Source organism: Physella acuta, unplaced genomic scaffold (assembly GCF_028476545.2).
Source record: "Physella acuta isolate Inbredline_101_S28 unplaced genomic scaffold, ASM2847654v3 ptg000345l, whole genome shotgun sequence".
Lineage (NCBI taxonomy): Eukaryota > Metazoa > Mollusca > Gastropoda > Physidae > Physella > Physella acuta.
Genome location: NW_026731864.1, coordinates 418,400 through 443,589, shown reverse-complemented (window position 1 = coordinate 443,589; position 25,190 = coordinate 418,400). Strand labels below are relative to the sequence as shown.

Here is a 25,190-nt window from a genome sequence, read left to right as displayed (position 1 = left end):
GCCCCGAGATTATCATGGAAAGTTATAATATTCGTTCATTTTCCCTGAAGCTTCATGTTAAGCTTATCTTGATGTTCGAACACATCTGCTAGGTATGATACTCTCTCCAACCATTCTATGTCGTTTTAACAAAAGAGCAACTCTTATTTGCTAACATCCGCATGAATATAGACACAGACCAGCAACTGCGAACACGAACTCACGTCTGTTGATTTATCAAGTTGAAAAGCAAACAATGGTGAAAGCTTAATTTCGATAAAAATGTGTTATTTAACATTTACGTACATGCAGCGTTTGATGAGATTTTCTCCAATTGTTTTTTTTTTTTGCTTGGCATTTTCTATCGCGACTTCATTTAATGCTTGCACTAATGCTGGTAAAAACTTCCTGTTCGATCAAGTCTCTGGCGTTTGCAACTAGCTTCTTACCGACGAAAGAACTCAATATATTTTTGGTGTGTTCCGAATGACTCGTCTCAAATGGCGTTTTAGTTTTGAAGATTTCATAGATTCGTGACTGAGAACAACTTTGTACAGTGTTTCTTCTCTATTACATTTCCAGTGATGTTAATGAAGCCGAATTTCAAAAATTCTTCTTAATATTTATGTTTTGTTTCAAATTACTAAGGTTTAGTATACCAGTTGGCGACCCCCCAGAAAGACCTTCGCGACCCCCAAGGGGGTCGCGACCCCCAGGTTGGGAACCCGTGCTGGATTCATCTTACAATAAAACAGTCAACTAAATACGCATGTCGTATTACAAGGTATACAATAAATGTTTCTGATAATTTGTTATTGTATGTCACTTGTTTAACCTTTTTCTAACAAACTTATAATCCAACTATGTAACATATCATAACAGAGATTGTTCCAAAGATAGAACATGACAGACTGGCCTAAACGAATTAGCTCTGCTACAAACTTCCCTCTAAACTCAGATGAGGCTAATTGTTTTCTGAAATTTTTATATCTTTTTACTTTCTCGAATACAGAGTATAGAGAAAGTATTGTAATGGTACACAAAAATCACATGAAATTTTGACAGTTTTGATCGTTTTACACCTCAAATGAATTACAAATCCATTAAAATCATGTCTATATCCCGAGGTGCCATCACCCATTTAGGGGAGATCACTCCCGGTTTATTTTAAAAAGAATAACGCGTCTTTAGGGAATTTAACTTCGCGTACTGTCGCGCGCACACATACACACACAAACGCGCACATACACACACACACACACACAAACATACACACACACACACATATATATATATATATATATATATATATATATATATATATATATATATATATATATATATATATATATATATATATATATATATATACGCCTCTGTTCACATCTTTACTGTAATTACCTACTGTCACAGGACTCTCATCTTTATTGTAATTACCTATTTTAAGAGGTTGTAGCATTTTTTATAAAAACTCGTTAATTACTGTAAGAAAGTCTCACGTCTTTATTCCTATTGTTAGTGGGCCCCATTATTTGTTCGGTCTAAAAATTTAACTCAACTGTTTTCTTCAAACAAACTTTTTTGTTTTACCCTATGACACCGACGTGGTGATCAACTCATCTCACGGTGAACATTTGGAACAATTTTACTGATGTTTCAAGGCGCTTGGACATCGCCCAAACTCCCACCACCTTCCGAACAATTAACCCCGTCAGTACTCACGAGATTGATTAACCTATGTCAATTTCTCCTCATCAATTACTCCTTTCTCCGTGGGTAGTCATACACTTGAGATTACATATTATACATATAAAAATCCCTATCAATATCCCTATCCTTAATAAGTATAGTGATATATAAGCAACCATATGTAATGTAAAGTTTTTTGGGATGTGGGGAGATATTGCTATAATGTAGAGTGGTGATTGATATGCGGTTGATTAATTTGAGGTGTTTTTCAAGGGGAGGGTGTGTGTGTGTGGGGGGGGGGGGGGGAATAATTGACATCAGTAGCGGATTAAGGGAGGGGGGCTGAGAGAAATGAAGTCAGGGGCCCCAGCTTTTTAGGGACCCCCCAAATTTACTACTTAATTGTTGGTTTTCACTTTTAAAACTAAAACTAAAGTTTTAATGTTTGCACCACAAGCTTCAAATTCTTTTACAAAATATCTAATACGTGCACACGCGCATATATATATATATATATATATATATATATATATATATATATATATATATATATATATATATATATATATATATATATATATATATATATATATATATATATATATATATATATATATATATATATATATATATATATATATATATATATATATATATATATATATATATATATATATATATATATATATATATATATATATATATATATATATATATATATATATATATATATATATATAGGGGCCCCAAAAAAATTCAGTCGGAGTCCCCTCTCAAGCTTAATCCGCCCTTGATTTACAGGGAGTAATGTATGTCCTCCCTCTTGTGACAACTAAGCCCCTGAAATATTCTACTACACCCCCCCCCCCATCGTTTTCACTAAGATACCACTCCTTTGAACACATGGCTATTTTCTCATAGTTGGCGACTCTTTAAACGCTCGCTGGCCACGCCTCTGTTGGCTTGAATTATATTTTTAGAACTATTGAAACTATTCGTGCTAGTTCATGTGACACGATAGTGTATTAAAAAACTAAGGGGAAAAAAATATGGACCCAGTGTAGGCTAGTACATATAAGGCATCAACTCGAACCTCATACATCTGCCACTTCTGAGCTGCAACCTCTCCCACTGCTTGCACGTCCACCTACCAGACGACATGACCGTCACAACATTCTGTGTGACTCTCTTGACATTTATGACACTCCAGTGTCATGCCTGGATGACAGAATTTGACCAGCACTTCAAGATCGAGTGTCCGGCCCAACAGTTTGTCAAAACTCTAGAAAGTATCCATGACAACGGCAAAGAGGACCGAGTCTGGAACTTTGGGTGCCACATCCTACCTCACTCTGCTCATGTCAGCGGTTGTGAATGGAGCGGTAAAGTTTCATTTCGTTCGGAATTCAATTAGAGATTAGTTGTTGAATGCGGAGGTATATATATATATATATATATATACATATATATATATATATATATATATATATATATATATATATATATATATATATATATATATATATATATATATATATATATATATATATATATATATATATATATATATATATATGTATATATATATATATATATATGTATATATATATATATATATATATATATGTATATATATATATATATATATATATATATATATATATATATATATATATATATATATAAACAGTCTCCATGAACTATCTGAAACTTAAGAATGACCTGACTATCTAAACAGTTGTATGTTTTACCTTATAAGGCTACAAGAACAACTACGACGAACTGCTGGAGTTCCAATGCCCGAATGATGGCGTCATCACTGGAGTAGAGAGTATCCACGACAACCACTTCGAAGACCGGAAGTGGTCGTTTAAATGTTGTAACCCAATTGGTAGGTCTTAGCCCATTTTGTTACACACATTGTATGCAACATCAGCCCATTTTCAATCCAACATTGACAGCGTTGTGTTGAGCGATCTCCTTAAATGTTCTTCTAAAGCAGGAGGGGGTGGTTATTCAAAAGCTATAGAAATGTTTTTTTAACAAAAATTTTAACACTTAATTTTTCGAAACAGAATAAAATATAGTAGAAAAAAGAATTGCGCACAAAATGAACAACTATGAGTATACTACAGAGGAAAATTAGTAATTTATAAAGCAAACATTGACTACCTTTTTGTGACAAATTGGGAATAGCGTAAAGTACTACTCCTGGTCATCGGAAATCACTCAAAATTTGTCAGGAACCAGCGAATAAGATCATATAATCAAGCATGAAATTGCGTCCAGCTAATTGAAACTGTACTCCGGTTATTTTGTATTTTAGTATATTTAGAAACAAAAACTTATGTAAAGTACCACTATCACTTCTGGATAGCGGAATTCACTTAAGATTTTCGTCTACCTAACTGAAACAGTACTTAAGTTTTTTGTTCCCACAAAAATAGAATTAACTACCATTTCCGGTGAACAGAAATCGTTCAAAAGTAGAATGCAACCCGAGCGTTCAATCTAATACTTGTATGTGAAATTTCGTCTACCTAACTAAATGTTAGTTAAATACCTAAATGGTACTCAAGTAGACGGCTTTCAAAAGACCGGAGGTACAGCATGTATCACTTCCTGTTACAGGAAATTGCACAAAAGTTAAAAGAAAACTACAAATTTGATGTCGTACTTATGAACGAAATTTCGTCAACCTAACTGAAATGGCCCTAAAGTTATCGTGTTTAGATATACACTATCATACAGACAAGATTGACAAGATTGATGAAATCCCCGATTTAGATTTTTTTCATGATTACAACACATCCTTTATATTCCGTATGCGATAAAGTAAGGGGTTGTAAAACGGCGAAAATAGTCAAAATTTAATTAACTTTTTGTGCACGATTACACTACTTCCTCTATACTATGTCTACGAGAAGGTACAAAAAAAACAACTTAGTTAAAATCGAAATGGTGGGGAAAAAGGCTGTCACGTTCATTTCCACTGTAAGAATGACCTTTGACACGCTCTTGCAGGCTACGTTACTCACGCCTGTGAGTTTACTCCTTACGTCAACCAATACGACCAGATGTTGACCTACAGGGTGCCGGACGGCATGGTCCTCAGGGGCGTCAACAGTGTGCACAGCAACCATAACGAGTAAGTTCAGCTGTTGGTTCCTGCCTAGATAGTATTACATTTAAGAAAGCACCACATTTCTGTTAGCACGCCATAATCATTAGCACATCAATTTTTGTTAGCATCCAATATCTGTAAGCACCACATTTTTTGTTAGCACAACATGGTCTATAATGACCCCCATGGAAGACATGCTACAGACACACCAAACAAACTCTTGTACGTCGGCTGACCGATAGTCATGACTTTAAAATATATTATAGACTCCTAGTTCTTTACCCGGGTCGGGGGTTCGGTGAGTCAGTCTCAGGGGTTTGGCGGAGATCAAGACACAAACACGGCTCATATTGTTCACGAGCGGATTTTTTCATTTCGGACGCTAGACTAACAAAAGGGTTCGGTCAAAGCGCATATGAAGCTAAGAGCTGCTGATATATACCAAGTGTAACTTTTATAAAGGTGTTGACCGGTGTTGGGGAGGTAGTGCTAGGGTACTGAAGGTAGAGGTTTGTGGGGGTAGTGCTGAGGGGGTGGGGGTATTATTGTGGGGCGGTGAAGTACTGATGCTCGAGAGTGGACGGATGCTAGGAGAGGTGTGGACTAGCGCTAGAGGAGGTGTAGGCTAGTGCTAGAGGAGGTGTAGGCTAGTGCTAGGGGAGGTGTAGGCTAGTGCTAGAGGAGGTGTAGGCTAGTGCTAGAGGAGGTGTAGGCTAGTGCTAGAGGAGGTGTAGGCTAGTGCTAGAGGAGGTGTAGGCTAGTGCTAGGGGAGGTGTAGGCTAGTGCTAGGAGAGGTGTGGACTAGCGCTAGAGGAGGTGTAGGCTAGTGCTAGAGGAGGTGTAGGCTAGTGCTAGGGGAGGTGTAGGCTAGTGCTAGGGGAGGTGTAGGCTAGTGCTAGAGGAGGTGTAGGCTAGTGCTAGAGGAGGTGTAGGCTAGTGCTAGAGGAGGTGTAGGCTAGTGCTAGAGGAGGTGTAGGCTAGTGCTAGGGGAGGTGTAGGCTAGTGCTAGGGGAGGTGTAGGCTAGTGCTAGAGGAGGTGTAGGCTAGTGCTAGAGGAGGTGTAGGCTAGTGCTAGAGGAGGTGTAGGCTAGTGCTAGAGGAGGTGTAGGCTAGTGCTAGAGGAGGTGTAGGCTAGTGCTTGAGGTGTAGGCTAGTGCTTGAGGAGGTGTAGGCTAGTGCTAGAGGAGGTGTAGACTAGTGCTAGAGGAGGTGAGGACGGGGAGGTGTGGACCGGCGTTGGGGAGGTGTGGACTAGTACTAGCGAATGTGTTGACTAGTGCTAGAGGAGGTGTGGAATGTAAACAATATAAAGTATATTTTAGAAGTAAGCTTGATATACCAGTAACCCTAACCCTAACCGCTCCCCAATGTTGTATCCCCAGAGATCGTATCTTCAAATTTGACATCTGCAAGCTCGATCATCTGACTGCGCCTGTTGGCTAGACCACACAGAGTTATGGAATTTAGTTTCCATCTAAACGAAACAGGCAATATGCAAAACATCGTGGACGAGAAAATATCATCTCATATTGTAAAGCATGTCTACAATCAAAGCGTGTACTCATTTAATAAACAGATAACGATTTCCTTTATGTTTTGTTATGTACATTTTAGTTAATTTAATTTTCTAATTAGTCGTACAACTATAAATATAGATGTGGCTATTTATAATTTACCAAATTGTGACAAATAATAGTCAAATTATGAACAGGAATCAGCCAATTCAGTCTGATATCTATTAGGAACTTTAATTTTAAAAAAAAGACAATTATTACGATTGTCGCGATGATAAACATATGGAATTTATCAAAGCTGTAGCCCAGAGGTCTCCAAACGTTTCAGCCCGAGGGCCGCATTAACTATCAAATATAAGTTCAGGGGCCAGAGTTTCTTCCAAGCATCTCTTCGGGGAGGCGGAGGCCCCCCCCCCACCCCAACCTCCCTTTCCCCCCCCCCCCCCACCAAAGAACGCCATCCACTCCCAGCCCCACCCAACGAAATGGTATATATATATATATATATATATATCTAATATATAAAGCTCAGTTCTGTATGTAAAAATACATATGTTTGTCGTTGACATACTTCCATGGATTAAAGTGTTAGATAAATAAAGTCCTTATGGTCTGAATTTATGAGTTAAAAAATTAATATTGAAAGTTTTGGGAAATAATTTTCATTTATCAAACTGAAAGTAATAATTTTCGACATGTTCATTAAACACAAGTTTTAAAAAGATATCATCTTTTACAAAAATTCTAATTATGTCTTTATTTAGTCCTATAGCACTTACTTCCCTTTGATAAATTAGGAAAACACAATTACTTCCCTTTATAAAACCATTGCATTAGTAGAAAAGAATTTACTTTTTATTACTTTGTTTTGGTGTTTGGAAAAAAAAAATTACATAATTAGCGGGGATTGATCAAGTGCAAATATTGTAGGTATTTTACGGATAAGCTTGGAGTATTATAATTGTTCATTAAATTGAAACAGGCGCGTTCGTTTAAGTGAGTGCAAAAGACTATGAATAAGTTGGGGTACTATAGTCGTTCATTAAGCTAAAACAGGTGATTCCGCCCCGGGCGTTTATGTTCGCGTTAGTGTTTTCTTTGTGTTTAGGTGGGTTTGCGTTAGTGGTTGCGTTTTGATTTGGTTCGTTTTTGTTCTTTCTTTTTTCGTTTTTGTTTGTGTTTTTTTCTTTGGGTTTGTATTTGTGTTTTTGGTTGGTTTTGCGTTTGGATTTGGTTTGTTTTCGTTTGCTTTTTCGTTTTTTTTTTGTGTGTTGGTATTGGTGTTTGTGGTTGTGGTTGGGTTTGTTGTTAGGTTTTTGTTTTCGTTTGCTTTTTTGTTTGTTTTTTCTTTGTGTTTGTATTGGTGTTTGTGGTTGTGGTTGGGTTTGTTGTTAGGTTTTTGTTTTCGTTTGTATTTGTAATTGTGTTAGCGTTATGTTTGCGTTTTGTTGTTTTGGTTTTGGTTGGTTGTGGTTTGGGTGGGCAATGCCGGGTTTATGATGATTACTAAACACACATGTAAGGGTCTTTAACAGAAAGGTTTTTCACAGAAGCCAGAGCAGGGCCTGGCCGGGACGGCTAGTATATATATATATATTATATATATATATATATATATATATATATATATATATATATATATATATATATATATATATATATATATATATATATATATATATATATATACATACATATTTCAAAAGCCAACCACCAGAGAAAAAAGTCTGAAAGAAACACTGTCGGGGACCGACAACACACTCGGGGTCCAAGTTTGTTCTCAAATTATTCGTCACGTGGGCCTACTTCATTCTAGATAAAGTTTGTATGTTGTTCCGAAATTCGAAAGGTACTTTGATGCAAAAGTTTTAATATTAGGAAAGTCTTCGTTGGGCAAATACTTATAAAACCCACCCGCCCTTATTTGAACATGTCTTTAAGGAGGTCATTTGCTTGGCAACTGGCCACATTTAGTTGAATGGTATTTGCACTCAATGCTACATTTTCAGTATGTTTTGAATTTTTTCTCAGCCACCTCCAACAAACCTTTTTTTCTCCGTGGACAAAAAGATCTCCGAGGGCCGGATGAGAGGACCTCGCGGGCCGTAGTTTGGAGACCCCTGCTGTAGCCGGATGGAAAATTTCAATCACCCAGTCACCACCAAAAGAGATTGCTCAGTTCTCTCCCTTTTCATCCAACAAAGGGGAATAATTTACCTCGTGATGATCATCACCAATTTTTTTACCTTCGTCAATATCAGAAAGGTCTCACGTTTCTAAAGTCACGGAGACAACAGTTTGCAAGTAAATAATTTTAGAATATAAGGAAAAAATAATTCGAACATATATTTTATGCATGTTCATATTTTAACGGATGACATTGGGGCATTAAATTTAGTGTTTTTAACGGACCCACAATTTGAAAATTAGCTTGTAGATCTGCACTTATAATTTTTTAGCTGAGTATCCCAAAATATGGTAAAAGGCTATGACTTTGTTGTTTATTGGGCTTAAAATATCATATTTTATGAATGGTGGAAATCATACGTAGAGGTTATTTTCTCAAGATGGCCGCTATTGTCATAGTTACCAAGATTTTCCCACCAAATTATTACTTTCTCGTTTACCTGAAGTATAGAGGAAGTATTGTAATCGTGCAAAAAATCAAAACCGAGATTTTCACAAATCTCGACGTTTTGCAATTTTGTCCGTATGTCTGAGTGTATATAAGTATGTATGTATATATGTAATGGGATGGGACGAAATGTGGCGCTCTGATGAACTGAGACACTCTGATAAAATGGGGCGCTCTTACTGCCGAAATAGGGCGCTCTGACGAAATGGGGTGCTCTGACGAAATGGGGCGCTCTGATGAAATGGGGCGCTCTGACGAAATGGGGCGCTCTGACGAAATGGGGCGCTCTGACGAAATGGGGCGCTCTGATGAAATGGGGCGCTCTTACTGCTGAAATAGGGCGCTCTGACGAAATGGGGCGCTCTTACTGCTGAAATAGGGCGCTCTGACGAAATGGGGCGCTCTTACTGCTGAAATAGGGCACTCGGACGAAATGGGGCGCTCTTACTGCTGAAATAGGGCGCTCTGACGAAATGGGGCGCTCTTACTGCCGAAATAGGGCGCTCTGCCGAAATAGGGCGCTCTGATGAAATGGGGCGCTCTGACGAAATGGGGCGCTCTGACGAAATGGGGCGCTCTGATGAAATGGGGCGCTCTTACTGCCGAAATAGGGCGCTCTGACGAAATGGGGCGCTCTGATGAAATGGGGCGCTCTTACTGCCGAAATAGGGCGCTCGGACGAAATGGGGCGCTCTTACTGCTGAAATAGGGCGCTCTGACGAAATGGGGCGCTCTTACTGCCGAAATAGGGCGCTCTGCCGAAATAGGGCGCTCTGATGAAATGGGGCGCTCTGACGAAATGGGGCGCTCTGATGAAATGGGGCGCTCTTACTGCCGAAATAGGGCGCTCTGACGAAATGGGGCGCTCTGATGAAATGGGGCGCTCTTACTGCCGAAATAGGGCGCTCTGATGAAATGGGGCGCTCTGACGAAATGGGGCGCTCTGACGAAATGGGGCGCTCTGATGAAATGGGGCGCTCTGACGGAATGGGGCGCTCTGACGAAATGGGGCGCTCTGATGAAATGGGGCGCTCTGACGAAATGGGGCGCTCTGATGAAATGGGGCGCTCTGACGAAATGGGGCGCTCTGATGAAATGGGGCGCTCTTACTGCCGAAATAGGGCGCTCTGACGAAATGGGGCGCTCTGATGAAATGGGGCGCTCTGACGAAATAGGGCGCTCTGATGAAATGGGGCGCTCTGACGAAATGGGGCGCTCTGATGAAATGGGGCGCTCTGATGAAATGGGGCGCTCTGATGAAATGGGGCGCTCTTACTGCCGAAATAGGGCGCTCTGACGAAATGGGGCGCTCTGATGAAATGGGGCGCTCTGACGAAATAGGGCGCTCTGATGAAATGGGGCGCTCTGACGAAATGGGGCGCTCTGATGAAATGGGGCGCTCTGACGAAATGGGGCGCTCTGATGAAATGGGGCGCTCTGATGAAATGGGGCGCTCTGATGAAATGGGGCGCTCTGATTAAATGGGGCGCTCTGACGAAATGGGGCGCTCTGATGAAATGGGGCGCTCTGACGAAATGGGGCGCTCTGATGAAATGGGGCGCTCTTACTGCTGAAATAGGGCGCTCTGACGAAATGGGGCGCTCTGATGAAATGGGGCGCTCTGACGAAATGGGGCGCTCTTACGAAATGGGGCGCTCTTACTGCCGAAATGGGGCGCTCTTACTGCTGAAATAGGGCGCTCTTACTGCTGAAATAGGGCGCTCTGACGAAATGGGGCGCTCTGATGAAATGGGGCGCTCTGACGAAATGGGGCGCTCTTACTGCTGAGATAGGGCGCTCTTACTGCTGAAATAGGGCGCTCTGACGAAATGGGGCGCTCTGATGAAATGGGGCGCTCTGACGAAATGGGGCGCTCTGATGAAATGGGGCGCTCTGACGAAATGGGGCGCTCTGACGAAATAGGGCGCTCTGACGAAATGGGGCGCTCTGACGAAATGGGGCGCTCTTACTGCTGAAATAGGGCGCTCTAACGAAATGGGACGCTCTGACTAATCATGTATCCAAACTCCTCGGCTTAAAGGCATTTGTTTCGCTACTCAATGTGGAAAATGGATCAGTTTGTAAGTGTACGATAATTGTTTATTGTCTTACACAAAATGGTCTTCAGCAATCACTTTTAATTGGCTTCTAATCGATTTTCGTATTGTTACACATTTTTTTTTTGCTTTCTTATAGCTTTTAAAAAATCTATTCGGCTGGGTAAAGAGGGGGAGGGGGGGGGGGGTTACGAAGGATCTTACCTGGGTTGTGTGTGTGTGTGTGTGTGCCTTATTGGCTGACCCAGCGACTTGGGTATGGGACCACTTGAATCGCTGTACCAATCGGAGTCCTATGTCAAACATCCAGTACCTCGGCTACCCTCAGCAACACATCTTTCATGTGTTTCTTTAAAACATTTCAATAGTCTACATTATGTACTTAACCTATCAAATTATCGATCGCCACTTTAGTTTCTTCTGTGCACCAATACACGAAAATCGAATGCTTGCAAAAACTTCTAAAATATTTTTAAAAAATCTACAACATTGTTATTTTCATCAGATGTCAACGACCGTTATTTTTAATTTTCTCAAAAACTACTTTTTTTTTCCACATTTTTTGGCCACAACTGTCTATGTCTTGTAGGGCCTATAGCTTGATTAGATATATTTTTATGTTAATCCACGAAACACAAGCACGATTAAGATTTGATAAGAAAGATATGGACCCAGTACAGGTGCCGTACAAACGTACCTTTAGATGCCGCTTACATAAGGACCCAGCACAGACCTCATACACCTGTCTAGTCTAGTCAAAGCCGTCATCTCTCACACTACATACGGTTCAACCTACCAGACGCCATGATGCTTACAACAGTTTGTGGGTTTCTCTTGACATTTATGACACTGCAATGTCATGCCTGGATGACAGAATACGACCAGCACTTTAAGATCGAATGTCCGGCTGGTCAAACTATCAAAACTCTAGAAAGTGTCCATGACAACCACAGGGAGGACAGAGTCTGGAACTTTGGGTGTGCCACCCCACCCCACGGGGCTCTGCTAAGTGCTTGTGAATGGAGCGGTAAATATTTCCTTTGTTTTTTTTATACTAGTGTTGTGTGGACAGGCTAATAGTTGTTTATCTCATGTTGTTTTCTTGAGCGTGTTGTCCAGTTCTTGTGTGTTGTCCAGTTATTTCGTGTTGTCCAGTTATTAAGTGCTGTCCAGTTATTAAGTGTTGTCCATTCAATGGATCTAGTCCACGTAATACATTTAGTCCAATAATTTCATGTAGTCCAGTTATTGCTATAGATCCCGTCTCGTCAAATTCAAATTCTAATTCCAATGTCAAAGCCAATGCCAATGCCATTGCCAATGCCATTGCCAATGCCAATGCCATTGCCAATGCCAATGCCAATGCCAATGCCAATGCCAATGCCAATGCCAATGCCAATGCCAATGCCAATGCCAATGCCAATGCCAATGCCAATGCCAATGCCAATGCCAATGGCAATGGCAATGGCAATGGCAATGGCAATGGCAATGGCAATGGCAATGGCAATGGCAATGGCAATGGCAATGGCAATGGCAATGGCAATGGCAATGGCAATGGCAATGGCAATGGCAATGACAATGACAATGACAATGACAATGACAATGACAATGACAATGACAATGACAATGACAATGACATTGCTAATGCCAATGCCAATGCCAATGCCAATGCCAATGCCAATGCCAATGCAAACGCGAACCCAAACGCAAACACAAACGCAAACGCAAACGCAAACGCAAACACGAACAATAATGGAAACAAATGTAAATATAGAAATGTTTAAGAACGGCTTCTAAAATGTTATTGATCAAAAGAATAATTAGTAAATAGTACAGTAAAAAATTAAAAGGTAGTATTTAAAATAAAACCAGGCTAATTAGATAATTGTTTATTCCAACATCAAAACAAACGATAGAAGTAATTTTCTTCTGCTTTATTTTATTTTTTATTAGGGTAATACTAATAACTAGGCGTCGGTACCCGTTACAGGTGAATAATAGGCCTATATATTTTTAATGTTTGTGAAAAATAATGTATAAAATAGTTATTGGTCGAAACGCAATGTGCTTTACTACATGTTGAAGGACATTGGTTTCAAAGCAAAGAAATAACTAATTAGCTAAAAATCAGTAACATTTAAAATAACATAGGCTATTTCACCTATTAGAAAAACCACATTATATACATTATTAGTCAACACAACACCATATTAAATGAACACACTAATAAAGAGACTTAAATGATTATGTTTAAAAACCAGGCTGTTCAATGGTATTTATGTTTTTTAGCGCAATTTCCATACGGACAATTGCGATTATTAATTCATTATTTCTGGATGGGTGGATGTGTGTCTGCAGTGTGTCCGCAGCTTTAAGTCGTATCTCCTCCTCAACGAAGCAATATCGATGACTAGTTCCAAAAGCAAATATGTTAAGCAATTTCTGAGGATGATTGTGGGCCAAAAAAATTCCCGGAATTCCTTCCTGGATTTCCCAGAAAAGCCAAAAAAACCTCGAAAAAATACAATTTTTGGCCCATATCTCGGCAACCAGACCACTTAGGGACTTGAAACATTTACCAATCGATTCCTGCCATAATTTAGAACAATCTTGCCGAAGAAAGTTTTCAAAAAATAGTTGTCTTTTTTTAGCGCAAAAAAATATCCTTTCGTTCGGTCACAAAAAATTAAAAATTGTTATGGATAACATAAGGAAATTGCGCTTAAATTGTCACTAGTCTTTTTATTAACTTGTTTTAAAAGAAATTTTATTACTTTTGGCCGAAACAGTTGTATACTTTTCATAGCGTAAGTCTTGATAAGTAGATCTATAGATCTAAATCAAATTTGAATCAAACAGTTTATTGCTTCATATTCTAAAATTGGAAGATGACGCCATTAGTGTTGTGTTCTTTCCGTAGTTTGAACTTGTGGATTGTGACGTCATTGTTTATTGCGTTCTTGTCACAACCATAAACAATTTTCCGGTTGCATAATTAAAAATGTGTTCCTACATTCGAATATTGCTTTATTTTTATTTTCTTTCTTCAAATAAAATTTAGTTTATACATTTAAAAAATCCAATATAATATTTTCAACAAAAGTCCGTGTCTTAAAGCTCTCAATATATCGCTGAACACTGATCACATAGCCTCAAAATGTTGCGTAAAGAGAGAGAGAGAGAGAGAGAGAGAGAGAGAGAGAGAGAGAGAGAGAGAGAGAAAGTGGCCACATGGGCTTTTATATATTAGGTTAATAGTTTAATTTTGTTTATTGCACATGCAATTTATAGGACTTTAATTTTTAAAAATTCAACAGAGTTTCATGACTAAAAACTATTGCGCACCAAAGAACATGATAATGCCAGTATAATATTACGGAATAGTACTATGTCATCCTCCTAATTTCAGAAACTTTGAACTAATTTATAAAAAAAATAATTAATTAGGCATCCAATTAAGTCAAATTTAAAGTAGATATTTGACGCCAAATAGACATACAGACAGAAGAAGCTAGTTTTAAAAAGCTTGAAAAAACGACATTATTTTGGCTCTCCCTTTCCCCCCCTCCCCCCCCCCCCCCCCCCAAAAAAAAAATTAAAAAAATAAATAGTTACCTAGGATGATAATTTCATAAATACGTCCATATTTTCAAAATTCCTACAAAAACCACCAGACGTTTTTTAATAGTTACATATGTTTTTTTAGCTCTCCAGACGTGTTTAAAGAACGTCCATCTTGTTTGTTGTCTGAGAGTTTTTAGCTTACAGCTAAATTGTTTTTGTTTTCTTACCTCAGGCTACAAGAACAGCTACGACCAACTACTGGAGTTTCAATGTCCTAATGATGGCATCATCACCGGTGTAGAGAGTATCCATGACAACGGCCATGAAGACAGGATGTGGGCGTTTCAGTGTTGTAACCCGGATGGTGAGCCTCATGAAATTTTATATACTACTCGCGATCCCGTCCCGCGCTGATGTGCAATAATGGTTTCGCTGTCTGTCTGTCTATCTATCTATCTGTTGGGAACGCTATAGAGAAAACACAAGCAAAGTAAAAACTTTCACAGTAGAACGTAAACGAACCGTGACGTCACATGGAACATACAGTAGGAAATAGTCTAAAGCCGGAAAAGTACACACAATAATATGACGTCATTAATTCTAGAGTAATCACTCTAAGGGTCGGCGTGGTAAAGCTCATGGTTGCTAAACCGAAAAGTCTCGAGTTCGAACCCTCGGGCAGATGAGGCTCGTTAGCTGGGGACAGCCACTCTTCTAGGAGAGACAACTCCAAAATCAAACAACTGCGCCCGGGGACATATGTCCTCCCCCCCCCCCTCGCTACGCTGCTGGGTAGACTTTCTTCGGGGGGCTATGCCCCCTCCCTCTAAAGAGTTGCCTGAAAGAAACTCTAAATGCTCCTTTTGTCAATTTGATCTTAGGTGCAAGGTTTAGAGATACTACTACGACTATATTTAGTATGAATATGAATATACCGCACCAAAACCCGCACGAAACTACCCTTCCCACTCCCCAACCCGCCCCACTACCAACAGAACATCTCCCACTAATCACACCCCTCTATCCCTCACCTTACCCGACTAATCAAACTTCAGGTGACAGTGGCAGAATGATCTTTAGTAGGACCTCTGGCTGTTTACTGAAGGCCATTTCTCTTTAGAAGAGCCTCTAGCTGTGTACTGAAGGCAATATTCATCTTTAGTATGGTCAATGGCTGTTTAATTTAGGGTGAATGTTGATGTGTTTCAATTCATTGACATATTGTCTAATATCATAAAATTAACCAGCTACCATAATAAAAGTACCTATTTTGTTAAACTACACTAGTAACTGATTACAAATTATGACAGTCGTGCGCCTCATTTTGATAAATAAAGTAGTGTTTGTACCATTTAAACAGGCATTCATTTTTACTTTCTAGCATATACGAAGTATAGAGAAAGTCTTGTAATCGTGCAAAAAAAAAATCGAGATTTTTGCAAATCTCGACGTTTTACAGCTCCCTGAGTCGGAAAAACATTGTTTTGCAATCTTATCCGAATGTCTGTGTGTGTATGTGTGTGTATGTGTGTGTGTGTGTGTCTGTAAACACGATAACTTGAGTACCGTTACAGCTAGGTTGATGAAATTTCATGTATAAGTATTATATCACATATGTAGATCCGCATCAGCTTTTGCGCGATTTTCAACAACCGGAAGTGGAACTTTTTCTACTTTGAATTGTTCAAAAGCCTATAACTTGAGTACTATTTCAGATAGATAAATGAAATTTCTCATGTAAGTACAAGATCTCATTCTCTGCCTACTATCAAATTAAGAGTAATTTCCGTTGACCGGAAGTTGTAATTTACGCTATTTCCGATTTCTCAAAAAACGCATGTGAATGTATAAAGTACTAATAATATTCCGCACTATAATGCACATTTTGTTTGGCGTTCACTTGGTGTGTAATTCTTTTTTCTACGAGATTCTATTCTATTTTAAAAAGTTTATTTAAAATGGATTAAAAGTCATGTCTATAACCAGAGTTGCCATTCCCTGTTGTTTTATATAAGAATATTCGAGAAAGTTTAGTGGAGATCACTCCCGGTTTATTATTGTAAGAAGCACCGAATGACCTTTGACATTTTCGCTTGCAGGTCATGTCTCCCATGCGTGTGAGTACACGCCGTACGTCAACTCCTACGACCAGATGTTGACCTACAGGGTACCTGACGGCATGGTCCTCAGGGGAGTCACCAGTATCCATGACAACGGCCACGAGTAAGTTTACCGTTTGTTCAGAAAGTTTTAACTTTCCACATTGACACATACTAATAACAACACATTTATGTTATCACCACAAGTCGTCTACAGGTCATGTGTATTTCTTCCATGCCGTCTACAGATCGTGTGTAGTTTTTTTTTCATACATGAAAAGGGAAGTAAATGTTCACTTGAGGAAAAGCATAATGGCCTTTCAAAGAAAATCAACATAACAGCCGAACAAAACACAATGCATTCAAAATTTCGCTTTCTCAATTCACACGGTCACCATCAACTTTACCGTTTTGTGTCTAAAACACATGGAGCAGATGTTTAAGTGACCTCAGCATAAGAGAAGATAATGAGCCCAGTACTTTGAGTCAGGTACCCATCAGAGCTGGATGGACTCGGCAATGTCCTACTAACTCTAACCCGGGATCCGAACTCGAGACTTTCTGGTTAGCAGTTATAAGCTCTACCATACTGTATTGCTGTATTGGTTTATATTGAGCAAAAAGTAAAAACGTAACATTATAGGACTGTGCCTTAAGTAGGTTTAGCACCTCATCTCTGTTATCACCACCTTTCACTTAGCACCAAATCTCTGTTAGCACATTTACCAATACCACCTAAGTGTCACTTTCCTTCACCCTGACACAATCTTGTGTTTCAGAGATCGCATCTTTAAGTTTGACATCTGTAAACTGGATCCATTGAATATACCCGTTGGTTAGATAACAGAGTCATAGGACTTGGTTTTAACCACACACAAAAGGAGTTGTGTTGCTTCTCTCAAATTTTACAATTTAGTTCTACAATTACAGCTTGTACAGATAATAAATATAAATGCAGATTTGCCTGAAGTTTTGTTTGGTCTATTTACTTTAAGGTTTTGATCAATCGGTGCAATGAAATTTCACATAATCGTCAACAACAATGAAAAAAAAATTATGCGCGATTTTATTAGGCCATTTTTAAATCTACGAAATAACGATTAATATAAAACAAAAACACCACATCTAAATTTGGAAGTTGAATTTTCATCTTTGATCTTGAAATGATTCACTAAGTAGGCCTATAATGTAAACAACAGCAGAGTTTGTTCAGTTATGTCCCCTTTTATCCAAAAAAGTGAATACATGGAGTTGTGTCCCATTCTTCACCAACGTCAGTATCAGGAAAACACCGAGAGTCACTAGTCCAGCATAGAGCTACTTTATAGCACATAAATAATGTAGGAACTAAAAAACATCAAATATACACAAAAATATTACGTTTTAAAGCTGGTAAATAAAGCCCTCGTTACACAACAGAGGAGACCTAATAGGCCTACATCAGACAACATACATCAGGACCTTTATATAACTTCACTGCAATAAGTCAGCTATGAAAGTAATCAATGGAAAACAACCATTTAAACAACAAATAAAAATACAACCACGAACTTGAAACTTCCTAGATTTAAATATTTAAAAAACAATTATTAAGACAATAGCAAAATCCCGTTTAAGTTTGCTTGTATCTTGTACTTCCAGAGACCGAATCTTCAAATTTGACATCTGTAAACTTGACCCTCTGGGTGGACAAGGTGGCATCATTGTTGGCTAGCAGTGAACAATAAAGTAGAAATGGTCGGCACTTCTCGTCTTGTGTTCTAAGTACAATCAAGCTATTAAAAACACGGCATACAGATTGCACGCCTTGATTCGTTAAACAAATTTATACCCAAGTCTGAAGTCTGCTGTAAATTTCCCGCATGAGACCTAACAATCCATAGAGCAGATGAACTAGAGTTCTTGTCCTTGGTATTTGAAAGGATGGTGCGGTCAGCACTTTGCCCAGCCGCCTTTACGGTCACAAACAATAGTCAGGAACCTATTAGAGCCGTAGAGCCGTCCTACAGGATTGGGATCTGAACCAAAAACTTTAAGCAAGCAGTTGAGTGCCCTACGACTCGACCACGATGTGCTACTAAAATCTACGTAGTACTAAAATCTAAATCTCTTCACTGCCCTTTCCGTCTGTCTTCATATTATTTTCTCTCGCCTCTAAAATCTCGGCATTAATCATCTCCAACGAAAAACAAAAATAAAAAACATCCCAGTGATACACGAAACAAACTTAATCAGCTGCTCATGACAGTCCTGACTACCAGCAACAATCTAACATCTGTTATTAAATTTAAAAAAAAAACCCATAGTAATTGAATATCAAACGACAATTTTCTACATTTTCCACATTATTTAGCACTATTTTTCTTTGTCTTTTTCTTACTCCTTTAGAAATATGTAACCGTTTTAGTTAATCCTTGAAATACGAGCATGAATAGGAATTGATAAGAAAGATAAGGACCCAGTTCATGACTCATACACCTGTCTTGTCAGAACCGTCACCTCTCACACTACATACAGTACAACCTACCAGACGCCATGATGCTTACAACAGTTTGTGGGTTTCTTTTGACATTTATGACACTCCAGTGTCATGCCTGGATGACAGAATACGACCAGCACTTTAAGATCGAGTGTCCGGCTGGTCAAACTATCAAAACTCTAGAGAGTATCCATGACAACGGCAAAGAGGACCGAGTCTGGAACTTTGGGTGTGCCACCCCACCCCACGGGGCTATCCTCAGTGCTTGTGAATGGAGCGGTAAACGTTTCTTGATTTTTATTCTAGTGTCGTGTGGACAAACTAATAGTTGTTTATCTCATGTTGTTTACTTGGGCGTGTTGTCCAGTTATTGTGTGTTGTCCAGTTATTGTGTGTTGTCCAGTTATTGTGTGTTGTCCAGTTATTGCGTGTTGTCCAGTTATTGTGTGTTGTCCAGTTATTGTGTGTTGTCCAGTTATTGTGTGTTGTCCAGTTATTGTGTGTTGTCCAGTTATTGCGTGTTGTCCAGTTATTGCGTGTTGTCCAGTTATTGTGTGTTGTCCAGTTATTGTGTGTTGTCCAGTTATTGTGTGTTGTCCAGTTATTGTGTGTTGTCCAGTTATTGCGTGTTGTCCATTCAATGGATCTATCTGAAACATACATCATAACACATGTAATGCATATAGTCCACTAATTTCATGTAGTGTCCAGTTATTGCTATAGTCCCTGTCTCATCCGCGTATATTTTTTCCTGCTACATTTTTTTCCGACGACTATAAAATAATATTTATGGTTTTAATCTAATTAGAAACTACTCATTGTGTTGATTATCAAAATGTCAAAATGACGTTCAGGTCCTAGGACCTTTGACCACAGGAGCTTTGACCATAGGGGGTTTGACCATAGGGGGTTTGACCACAGCGGGGCTTTGACCATAGGAGCTTTGACCATAGGGGGTTTGACCACAGGTGTTTTGTCAGCAGAGGGTCTTTGATCTCAGGTGTTTTGTCCAATGCTGTCCATATATGGTAAGGATTTATTTTAAAAGTTGCTAAATTATATTTTAAATTTCGACATGATGTAATAATATGGTCAAACAGATGTACTGACATATTTGCGTGCTATAGCACATCTGTCATTTAGTTAACCATTTTATGTATTACATCTTTGACTATATTGTTGGCAAGTTTTGTATCATTTTTTATCCTTTATATATGCTATGTATTTTCAAGTACTTCTACATTATTTATTTGTGAAACTTGTTATATGTCGCATTATTTGTGTTTCATTTATATTTAAAATAAATCTATGAGGCCTAGCACCAGCCTTTATGTGGAGACTAAAATATAGTTCTTGGCTTTTTTAAATACATGTTAATTTCTATTAACGTACTCTCAGGAAACATGTATAAAATCGTGTTAATTGTATCACACCTATGATCAAAGCCGGACACAGCGCTTGTGATCAAACACCCGTTTATAGACCACCTGTGATCAAAGACCCTCTGCTTAGAAAACACATGTGGTCAAACCCCCTTTGACCACAGGTACTTTGACCATAGGGGGTTTGACCATAGTGGGTTTGACCACAGCGGAGCTTTGACCGTAGGGGCTTTGACCATAGGGGGTTTGATAACATATAACATGAACATTTTTTTCGGGCAAGTGGCATAAGGGCATTTGTCGCTTTCGGACACTTGTCCATCGGGAAAACTTCCGCTCCTCTACCACTATTTAAAATTTAAAAAAAAAAATGTAGTATTTAAAATATAATATAACTACCACCAACAATTTTGTTTGTAGTTATTTATATAGTGGTACGTTCTTATTTATTAAAAAAATGTAAGGAAAATACATTTGTTTTGCTTCTTTTTAATCTACATGAAATCTTAAAAAAAACAACGTTTAAAAAATGTACGGTGATAATAGCATGAAAAATTAATAATTTTTAAAGTAATCATTAAGTAATTTTTAGAAATAAATTAAAACATTAGCCGTTTTATGTCACGTTGTATCGTCATCTGGTCTTGACCTTCGTGTCAAGCTTGAAAGAAATCGGTCAGGTAGAATGGGATTGGTTGAAATATCTATCCCAATGTTTTGATCTATGACAAGGTAAGTAAAACTACAAAAACCAATAAACACGGACGAGGAACCAAGTTCAACAAAAGCTGGCCATTTAAATTTAAAATAATTAATAGCACCGTGCATTAAAAACATATTTACTACTTTGAGAGAATTATTGATCAAGGCAATTAACTGATAATGTCATAGACAATTTTCCTATTTTAGGCTACAAGAACAGCTACGACCAGCTGCTGGAGTTTCAATGTCCTAACGACGGCATCATCACCGGTGTAGAGAGTATCCATGACAACGGTCATGAAGACAGGATGTGGGGGTTTCAGTGTTGTAACCCAGATGGTAAGCCTTATGATATTTTACTATGTATATAAACTATTGCTTTAGCTGATTCTTATTATAACAGATGGTAAGCCTTATGATATTTTACTATGTATATAAACTATTGCTTTAGCTGATTCTTATTATAACAGATGGTAAGCCTTATGATATTAAGCAATGTATAATAACTATTGCTGTAGCCGATTCTTATTATAACAGATGGTAAGCCTTATGATACTTAGCAATGTATATAAACTATTGCTTTGGCTGATTCAGTGCATAACCTATGTTTTGAAAGTTGTACTAGGGAGTCCCCAAGGAAGGGTTGCTGCTAGAGTTTAGTTAGAACAATTGGATTTTGGTTGGTCTCTGATAGCAATGGAGCTAGGACAAACTTGTCATAGGCAGATTCGTCTTTTTTTTGGGACACCACACTTTAAAAAAAATGTGTGTGGGTGTGTGTATCTAGGGGGGGGGGGTGACCAACTGGTAGTGGTGTTTTCTTAAACACTGTCAGCACCAAATTAAACACCGTTTTTTTCTCATATTGAAAAATATTTTATTTGACTATTAAATTTTTATTTTTATTGTAAGAAGCACCGAATGACCTTTGACACTTTCACTTGCAGGTCATGTCTCCCATGCGTGTGAGTACACGCCGTACGTCAACCAATACGACCAGATGTTGACCTACAGGGTGCCGGACGGCATGGTCCTGAGGGGAGTCACCAGTGTCCATGACAACGGCCACGAGTAAGTTCACTTTTGTTGAGTTAACATAACATTCCAGTTAACACCACATTTCGTTTAGCACAGCATGTATGTTAACACCACATTCCATTTAGCTTCAAATGTTTGTTAACATCAGACTTAAAAAACGTTCCCTGTTCTTACCTGAAGGCTAAGGGGCAAGTGAAGTAGAGTTCACCTGTTTTTGTGACCTCGGTATATGAAGCGATAGTGTGGTCAGCATTCGTCTTTATTTTCTATAACGTGAGCAAATTAGCACCATATTTCATTTAGCACATATTGATAGCACCACATATTGATAGCACCACATATTGATAGCACCACATATTGATAGCACCACATATTAGTCGGCACCACATATTGATAGCACCACATATTGATAGCACCACATATTAGTCGGCACCACATATTGATAGCACCACATATTGATAGCACCACATATTGATAGCACCACATATTGATAGCACCACATATTGATAGCACCACATATTGATAGCACCACATATTGATAGCACCACATATTGATAGCACCACATTTAGGCAACATCAGGACATCTCTGTAGCACATCTACCAATACCAACTTAGCAGCACTCCCCCTAACCTTGACACAATCTTGTGTTTTCAGAGATCGCATCTTTAAGTTTGACATCTGTAAACTGGATCCATTGAATATACCCGTTGGTTAAATAACACAGAGTTATGGAACTTTGGTAATAACCAAAAGAGTTGTGGTTCTTTGATAAATAAAACGGAATCCTAGCAAGTGAATATGCAACAGCAGAGCGTGGACAAAAACCATGTGTGTCTCCCATGTTCAAATAATAAATTTAAAAAGCGCATGGTTGCCTGAAGTTTTGTTCAATACAATTTTATTAAGATTGTCAACTTTTTTGCCGCTCAGTACTGTTAGATTTCACCAAATCGTCAATTATGATCAGATAAAATTCTTATCGCTTTTACTCGGGCATATTTTAAATTTAAAAAAAAAATTATGAAGATTAAAAAAACAAAAATTTTATCACTTTATTCCTATGATGAATGTAGAGTCACAAAGTAGGCCAACATGGTAAACAGGATTAGAGATTGTTCAGTAACGTCCCCTTTCATCCAATAAAGTAAAGCCTGAATGTGTCCCACTCATCACCAAAATTAGTATCAGGAAAACAGTCTTACATGTTCAACAGAGCCCCCCCCCCCCCCCCGAACAAAATGAAATTTATATAGAAAATATATACTTTTAACAGTGTCCGACCCCCCCCCCCCCCCCCGAAGAAAGTCTACCGCCCCCCACCCCCCACACCCCGAAAATTTCAAGTGTCTCACCCCGGAGAAAAATGTCTGCAAGAAACACTGAACTACAAATGCCTAAGAAGACCTACACCAAACTACATAATTAATAATCCCTAAAAATTTAGAGTGTAAATAACTTCACGACAACTGGGTAAATAGAAAAAAAAAATCACCAAACAAAACAAAAAGTGCTAATTCAAGCAACAATTGGAAATAAAAACTGAGAATTTTGAACTTCTAGGATTCAATTATTTTAAATGATTGGGATAATAGTAAAAGCCCGTTAAGTTCTGTTGATGAATTTAAATCTTAAACAGTCGCTTCTTGCCATCTGGTCACCAGTGTTTCTTCCAGACTTTTTTCTCCGGTGAGGGGGGGGGGGGGCACTTGAAATTTTCGGGGGGGGGGGCGGTAGACTTTCTCGAGGGGGGGGGGGCGAACACTGTTTAAAGTATATATTTTCAATATAAATTATATAAATTTCATTTCGTTCAGGGGGGGGGGGGTAGATTTTTTTCGGGGGACGAAGAGATGCCTGGCAGGAACTCTGCTGGTCACCGAGTGGATTCTAACCAGCAGTAGAGTTTGTTCAGTTATGTCCCCTTTTATTCAAGAAAGTTAATATCAGAAAAACACCGAGAGTCACTAGTCCAGCATAGAGCTACAACTTTATAGCACATATAGGGTTGAAAAGCAAAAGAAAATGAAACACAAAAAAGTAAACATTAGTCTTGTACATAAAGACCTCACTGCTCTACAGAAAAGACCTAATATAAGACCTTTATATATCCTCACTATCACAAAGAAAATAAGAAATTAATCAATAGATAAATTCAAGCAAGAAAAGGACATAAAACCAACAACTCTTAACTTTACATATTGAACTAATTAAGAAAAAAATTACGATAAAAGTTTGCTTGTATCTTGTACTTCCAGAGACCGAATCTTCAAAACCAAGAACTTTTAATTTTAAATATTGAACTAACTAAGAAAATAATTGGGATAATAGTTTGCTTGTATCTTGTACTTCCAGAGACCGAATCTTCAAATTTGACATCTGTAAACTTGACCCTCTGGGTGGACAAGGTGGCATCATTGTTGGCTAGCAGTGAACAATAAAACGCTCGGCACTTCTCGTCTTGTGTTCTAAGTACAGTCAAGCTATGGTGTTTGTTTCATGTGTACAATGTTCTCCCATTCAACATAGAGTTGCGCTAATTTCTTATTTTTAAAATTAATTTTTAATCATTTATATTTCTTTGTCTCGGCATTTTAAAAAAAAACTAAAATTTTTTACCTACATTTAATGAAAACAGCAATATCTTATTTAGCAATAATAATTATAATATATAAATATTTTAAAAAATTGCCTTTGGATATTACAAAAAACAAAAACAAATGTAGAATTGACTTTTATTTATTAAAAAAAATACTACTAAATGATTCTTTCATAAATTGATATTTCGCCAAGTTGGTCATAGTCCAGTTTTTGTATCGCCGAGCTGGTTGTCGCCCAATAGATAATCACCCAATAGACAATCGCCCAATAGATAATCACCCAATAGACAATCGCCCAATAGATAATCACCCAATAGACAATCGCCCAA

At 38.3% G+C, this 25,190-nt stretch overlaps 3 protein-coding genes across 6 annotated transcripts; all 3 read left to right on the top strand.

Annotated features, from left to right (window-relative positions):
* The first annotated feature begins 2,681 nt into the window (after positions 1 to 2,681).
* Positions 2,682 to 6,379, top strand: LOC131941070 (dermatopontin-like). The gene is made up of 4 exons (XM_059300055.1): positions 2,682 to 3,050; positions 3,428 to 3,559; positions 4,693 to 4,816; positions 6,175 to 6,379. Exons 1-4 carry the CDS (start codon positions 2,828 to 2,830, stop codon positions 6,233 to 6,235), a joined length of 540 nt encoding a protein of 179 aa, XP_059156038.1. The 5' UTR covers positions 2,682 to 2,827; the 3' UTR covers positions 6,236 to 6,379.
* A 5,290-nt stretch (positions 6,380 to 11,669) lies between these two features.
* On the top strand, positions 11,670 to 18,405 carry LOC131941100 (dermatopontin-like). 2 transcript variants are annotated; one of them, XM_059300102.1, is made up of 4 exons: positions 11,670 to 12,025; positions 14,795 to 14,926; positions 16,662 to 16,785; positions 17,441 to 17,623. In XM_059300102.1, the coding sequence occupies exons 1-4, from the start codon at positions 11,803 to 11,805 to the stop codon at positions 17,499 to 17,501; spliced, it is 540 nt and encodes a 179-aa protein (XP_059156085.1). In that variant the 5' UTR covers positions 11,670 to 11,802; the 3' UTR covers positions 17,502 to 17,623. The 2 variants fall into 2 exon arrangements, with proteins under 2 accessions (XP_059156085.1, XP_059156083.1); XM_059300100.1 differs by lacking the exon at positions 17,441 to 17,623 and adding an exon at positions 18,303 to 18,405 and having other exon boundaries at positions 11,672 to 12,025.
* A 723-nt stretch (positions 18,406 to 19,128) lies between these two features.
* LOC131941068 (dermatopontin) lies at positions 19,129 to 24,718 on the top strand. Of its 3 annotated transcripts, XM_059300053.1 has the most exons (5): positions 19,129 to 19,419; positions 21,432 to 21,563; positions 22,172 to 22,295; positions 22,919 to 23,003; positions 24,617 to 24,718. In XM_059300053.1, the coding sequence occupies exons 1-4, from the start codon at positions 19,197 to 19,199 to the stop codon at positions 22,977 to 22,979; spliced, it is 540 nt and encodes a 179-aa protein (XP_059156036.1). In that variant the 5' UTR covers positions 19,129 to 19,196; the 3' UTR covers positions 22,980 to 23,003; positions 24,617 to 24,718. The 3 variants fall into 3 exon arrangements, with proteins under 3 accessions (XP_059156036.1, XP_059156033.1, XP_059156035.1); XM_059300050.1 differs by lacking the exon at positions 22,919 to 23,003; XM_059300052.1 differs by lacking the exon at positions 24,617 to 24,718 and having other exon boundaries at positions 22,919 to 23,140.
* Positions 24,719 to 25,190: the final 472 nt, after the last annotated feature.